Here is a 6,506-nt window from a genome sequence, read left to right on the forward strand (position 1 = left end):
ACATGTTTCCATTGCTACCTCTTGCACACTAGAAAATGCCATTGTACAAAATGTGTTTTTCAGATCCATGTCTAGCATTACTGATGCTTTTTTGAAAAGTGTTTACAGCGTGGAAACAAGTTTTTCTACCTAAGAAGGAAGAAATGGTTCTGAAGGTTATTAAGGAAATAGTTTTCTTCTTCATGACTGTGCTTGGCACTCTGGGAAACATTTCTGTTTCTGTGAATTATATGTTCAGTTGGTGGAGAGGCCCTGAGAGGAAACCCATACACCTTATTCTCATCCACTTGGCTTTTGCAAACATCATAATCCTTCTTGCTAAAGGATTGCCAAAGACAATAGCAAATTTTGGTTTGAGAAACTTCTTAGATGACATAGGCTGTAAGATCATCGTTTACCTGTCAAGGGTGGCCCGAGGTGTCTCCATCTGCACCAGCAGTCTCCTCACTGTGGTCCAGGCCATCATCATCAGTCCCAGAGCATCTGGGTGGAGGAGGCTCAGACCAAAGTCTGCATGGCACATCCTTCTATTCTTTTTTTTCTTTTGGATACTCAATGCTTTAATAAGTGTGAACCTAATCCACTCCATCACAAGTATAAACCCGAATATATCACAGCTTACGAGTGAAGTCAACTATTGTTATTTTATGCTAGAAAGTCAGAAAACAAAGTGGCTTGTTCTCCCTCTCATGGTCCTGAGAGATGCAGTGTTTCAGGGAGCCATGGGAGGGGCCAGTGGCTATATGGTATCTCTTCTCCACAAGCACCACCAGCACGTCCTCTACCTTCAGAAGGCCAAGCTTCTCTACAGAACTCCCCCTGAGCTGAGAGCTGCCCAGAGTGTCCTCCTTCTGATGCTCTGTTTTGTTTTTTTCTATTGGACTGACTGTGCTTTTTCTATATTTTTAAGTCTCTCTTCAGACTTATCTCAAAACGATTCTGAGATAATGATTATTCAAAAATTTCTGGTCCATGGTTATGCAGTCTTCAGCCCCCTTGTGCTGATTCACAGGGATGGACTTCCGACTGAGTGTTGGCATGCTCAGTGGAAGAAATTGAGGAAATGTCCCTCTCGTTTATCTGTTTAATAAGCATAAAAGAAATCTCAGTTCTCTAATATTGTGTGGGTAAGACAAAATTCAACCAAAGCACTTTAAAGATGTTTTTATTCTTAGACAGTAATCCTAGTGACTCACAGCCTTGACTTGAGAGAGTTCTAAGCAAACTACAATGATATGGATATTTTCTCCAGCTACACACCCTGGAGAAGTGCCTTTAACAGCAGATTATGAAAATGATTTTCTCAGCACTGTGAGTCCAGGAGTGGGATGTGTGAGGACAAATTGGGTAAATTTTATCAAAAGAACTCGTCTTTCTCTCTTTTAGCTAGGAATTTCTTATCTTAGATCTATAGCCACAGGTAGATTTGTTCTTTGAGAATTTCACTGCGGGAAAATGTTATACATTATGGAATTGTTGTTTCCTAAAAACAATAATGTAACCACAAAAAGCCCATTTTTAACTGCTTGAAAGCAGGTTAATTATCCAGCCACTGAAAGGATCTTATGGAATTGTAAAGAAATGGTGAAGAATCAAGACACCTTTATCTGGATTGACATGTACTATGAAATTTCAGTCAATAGAATCCATTGACACCAATCACAGAACTGAAATGCATGGAAACATTAATCGATGCATGAAGAGAGTCTGCAGTAACATAGATTATAGACTGTGTAACCAGGTATTGTATGCACAGTAAAGTGCCATTTTATATCCCTCTATAATTGCTTTATTCATAAAAATGTGAATTCATTTTTCAATATTGATAAATAAATGTGTTTGCAAGCAGACAGGACTTGTTGGTAGCTGCCCTTTGTTGCACCCTGACTCTTCACAACACTAGTCATCTCTCTGTCATTAAAGAACTGCATAAGAATCTGATTCTAATTTAATTTAATTGACAATTTCTGCAATTACAGCCACACAGTAAGGTACTGGGTAGAAAATATGGGTCTAGTTATCAGATATCGGATGAACCTATTATGAAAAATACTTACTGATAGTTAACTTATTATATTATCTTTGAACATAAAACTCTAGAATTGTTAGAGACAGATTTGTACACTATTTGAAAATACCATTTCTATCACCTATGGTGAGAACTCCTATAAACATCTGGGTACATCATGGTTCTACTTTACAATGGTGAATACATATTTATTTTGTGTTTGGTTGCACCAAAAAATGTTAGCAATTTCTGTTATAATTTTATGCTATAGTTCCTTAAGTAGCTTGGCTTTCTAGTATAAATATTACCTTGCAGTGTGAATGTAAAAATATCTTAGATTTCAAATATTTTCTTCAGTTATCATTTATTCCAACATTATGAAAGGTTTTGTAGGCAATCATCACTGCAGGATTTGTTTTTATATTTTTATTTTACTGGCAACACAATCTATGAAGAGAAGAGAGTAAACGCAGCTCCAATTCCAGTCTGTCCTCTCTTGGGCTGTGTCAATGGTCATGCATCTGCTGTCTGCTCTTAATGCTCAGCAACCTTCCCTCATGTTCAGATGCGGCACACTGTGTGTCACCCCATCCCCAGGATCTTACATCACTTCCTTTGAGTCAGCGCTCAAAGACTGATTTAGAAAGCACTTGTGTGAACTCTGGTTCCTTCAGATCAAGGCGTTTTGCCCAGTGTGGTGTGCATGCCTGCAATCTCAGGACTGAAGGGGTTAAGAAAGGAGCGACAGGGAGGGTGAGGATAAAGGAGGAAGAGGAGAAGGAGGTGGAGGCCAAGCGGGGAAGATGACTACACACACACACACACACACACACACACACACAGTTTAAATAGAGCTACCCCACACAGAGAATAATAATCCTCCCAAAAGCAATGGACATAGAACCCTAGTGCTTAGTAAGGGATACTGCTCTTTGAGTTATTGGTCAAGGATATCCAAAGACCCCCAAAACAATATAGACTATAGCCATCATCCTTGCTTTGCAGTGGGATGTATTTCTATATGCTGTGAATATGTGTGGCTCATGGGAAATCCAAGCAGAGATACAGAGAGAAGGGTGGAGTCAAGAGAGACAACAGCTCCTCCACAGGAGTAAGGAGATGCCAGCAGACCAGTAACGCCACAGCCATATGGCAACATGTAGATTAATAGGAATGGGTTAATTTAAGATGAAAGAGCTAGCTAGCAAGAAGCCGAAGCCATCGGCCATACAGTTTGTAAATAATATAAGCCTTTGACGCTGGGTGGTGATAGTACACACTTTGATCCCAACACTCAGCAGGCAGAGGTAGGCAGATCTCTGTGAGTTTGAGGCCAGCCTGGGCTACAGAGTGAGTTCCAGGAAAGGTGCCAAAGCTACACAGAGAAACCCTGTCAAAAGAAAGAAAGAAAGAAAGAAAGAAAGAAAGAAAGAAAGAAAGAAAGAGAGAAAGAGAGAGAGAGAGAGAGGGAGGGAGGGAGGCAGGGAGGGAGGGAAGAAGGAAGGAAGGAAGGAAGGAAGGAAGGAAGGAAGGAAGGAGGAAGGAAGGAAGGAAGGAAGGAAGGAAGGAAGGAAGGAAGGAAGGAAGGAGGGAAGAAAGAAAGAAGTGCAGATTGGTAGTTAGTCACCTATTACAACCAAGCTTATAGTCAAGTTACATATATTATCAATGTCAAACAGAGATATATTTTAGATAGATAGGTAGTCTTTAAATGATTCAAATATCAACAGAATATGGCATTCAAGATGTTTTAATAATATAAGACTTTTTATGACAATGAGAAATGTCTGCTCCTGGCAGTACCATTCTACATCAGAGAAGATGATGGGCATTGAAGAAAGTCTCCTTTGTGGCAAAAGTTAGCCACTGGACAAGAAATTGATCCTCCCTTAACTCCTGAAAGTATGCTGTCCAAATTTGTGAAGTGGGACCCAAAAGAAAGTGAATGCCAAATACCATGACAAGGCAGGACAGTCCTTCAAAATTCCTGCTTCACAGAAAAGTCTGTCAGATATTCTAGGTCTGTAGGCTGAAGATAAATGCCCCGGTGTTACAGAGGAACCTTGGGTGTTTGTCCAGGAGGTCAGCTGTCTCTGTCATTTCTTGGTTTTGGAAGTTGTTGCTCTGCACTTCCTGTTTACTCAGGTAATATCATATTCTTCTCAGGTCTCTGACAGAGTTGAAAACTGGATAGTTATAGTTATAGTCTTCCTTGTTACCAGATTCAGAAAAGAACTCACAAAAGGGGTGTAAAGGGTATAAGCTTGAGAGACAAAAAGTATAGTTTTGGGTTGGTAATATAAGTTAGGCTAGAAAGTGAATTAGGTACAACACTTTGTACTCACCACTATAGAACAGAAAATGGAATATTTTCTCTGAATTTGCCAAATGCATATGGCTAGAATTTGTGAATGTAATTCTTACCTGGTATTTATTTTTAGTGTATATATTTTTATTACGTTAAAGTTAAAATCCTTCATTTTTAATTAGACAAAAGGAAGGAAATGCTGTGGAATAATCCTTTTGTATACCATGAAGACATATTGCTCTCATTGTTACCAAAAAGATGATTGGCCAATGACTAGGCAGGATTTACGGGGCAGAGCAAATGCTGGGGGGAAAAGTGGAGTCAGAAGAGGTGCCATGAGATGTAGAAAGAGCAGAATGTGAAATACATAGATGGGGTGAATGAGCCTCAGGGAAGCACATAGGTTATTAGAAATGGGTTGATTTATAAGAGCTACCTAAAAAACAAGGCTGAGTTATTGACCAAACATTTATAATTACTATTAAATCTGTGTAGTTATTTGGGGATTGGCTGGTAGGACAAAGCTAGTTGGCAGTCTAGACAGAAAACTCCTCCTACACAGGCCGGCCTGTGGGTGTCTTTAACTCACCTGGGGCTGAGTAGCACAAGGCAGGCCTGTGGATATGTTCAGCCAACCAGGATTGTGAGGACCCAGGCTGACCTGTATAATGCATTTATTTTCATTCTAAAAATAACATATAAATTGTATTATTCAATGGGAGTCACTGTGATATTTATGCATTGCCTCTATCATGTATTGATGGTGTGCTTCCATGACTCTTTCTACTACCAGAAGTGGTGATCATGAATGATCCTTTTTACACACAAGAGAATATCAGCTATTTCATGGAGGAAGGCAAGATGGAGGAAGGGACAGTTGTGGCTTTGAACTTTCTTCAGCCTCATTATTAGCTAAGCACAGTCACCATTTGTTGAGTGTTTATCCACCACTATGTGTTGAGATACTCTTAGTCGATATGGTATTATGTGCACCTAAACAAAACTATCAAGTTTTGTGTTTTGTATGCTGAAAGGATACATGGACATTTATCAATGCCTGACCTCTCTTACTGAGTGTGACAACATTAAGTCAGATGTCCATCTCTCTGAATAAGTATGAAGGGGCTGATAACTGCATAACCAAGTGTTAGAAACTCTGGAACATATAGTAATTTGGAATAATTTTCTATGAAGAAAGTAAAATATAAAGAAATAAAACAATCTGCCCAGTAGAAGAAAAGAAAACAGAACATCAGAAGGAGGACACTCTGGGCAGCTCTCAGCTCAGGGGGAGTTCTGTAGAGAAGCTTGGCCTTCTGAAGGTAGAGGACATGCTGGTGGTGCTTGTGGAGAAGAGATACCATGTAGCCACTGGCCCCTCCCATGGCTCCCTAAAACACTGCATCTCTCAGGACCATGAGGGTGAGAAAAATCCATCTTATTATCCAGCTTTCTGGCAGAAAATAGCAATAATTACTGCCTTTTTTAACCTGTGTTATGTTCACACTGTTGGTACTTTTGATGTAATATGGTAAATTCATGCTGATCAAGAAATTGAGTATCCAAAAGAAGAACAGTGAGGAAACAATGTGCTGTGGAGTCTTTAGGGTGAACCTCTGCCACCTGGAGTGTCTGGGGCTGATGGTGATGGCCTGGACCACAGTGAGGAGACTGCTGGTGCAGATGGAGAGGCCCAGGGATGTCCTTGCCAGGTAAACAACAACTTTACAACTGGTGTCATCTAAGAAGTTTCTAAAATTAAAGGCTTCTATAGTCTTCGGCATCCCTTTCGAAAGAAGCATTATGATGTTTGTGAGTGCCAAGTGAGCAAGAATGAGGTGTATAGGTTTCTTCTCTGTGTTTTGGAACATGTGCATGTAACTCACAAAAACTGAGATGTTCCCCATGGTGCCAAGCCCAGTGAGACAGAAGAAGACTGTGCCCTTCACAGGGTCCAAAATCATCCTTATTTCTGAGGCAGAAATACTTGATCCAACAAGCACCTTTTTGAAGAAATCAGTAAATCATGGTAAGTATCAGAAAAAAAAAATCTTTTAAAGCCACTCAGTTTTCTGGAGAATAAGGAAATGATCTATATTATTGTTCAGATTTATTGACCCAGAATTTCCTTGAAGACTTGTTTACAGAAATCTAAATTTCCAAGCTATGTGTTGAACTTAATTACGTAAT

At 39.7% G+C, this 6,506-nt stretch overlaps 1 protein-coding gene and 1 pseudogene across 1 annotated transcript; one reads left to right on the forward strand and one right to left on the reverse strand.

The window, feature by feature from the left end:
- Positions 1 to 134: 134 nt before the first annotated feature.
- Positions 135 to 1,095, forward strand: LOC114700505 (vomeronasal type-1 receptor 4-like). The gene has a single exon (XM_028880145.1). It carries the CDS (start codon positions 144 to 146, stop codon positions 1,086 to 1,088), a length of 945 nt encoding a protein of 314 aa, XP_028735978.1. The 5' UTR covers positions 135 to 143; the 3' UTR covers positions 1,089 to 1,095.
- A 4,306-nt stretch (positions 1,096 to 5,401) lies between these two features.
- LOC114700395 lies at positions 5,402 to 6,280 on the reverse strand (annotated as a pseudogene).
- Between the last annotated feature and the right edge of the window lie 226 nt (positions 6,281 to 6,506).

Source organism: Peromyscus leucopus, chromosome 5 (genome assembly GCF_004664715.2).
Source record: "Peromyscus leucopus breed LL Stock chromosome 5, UCI_PerLeu_2.1, whole genome shotgun sequence".
NCBI lineage: Eukaryota > Metazoa > Chordata > Mammalia > Rodentia > Cricetidae > Peromyscus > Peromyscus leucopus.

Coding starts and splice junctions, on each gene's coding strand:
- LOC114700505 (XM_028880145.1), top strand. CDS start 144: ATGGTTCTGAAGGTTATTAAGGAAATAGTTTTCTTCTTCATGACTGTG.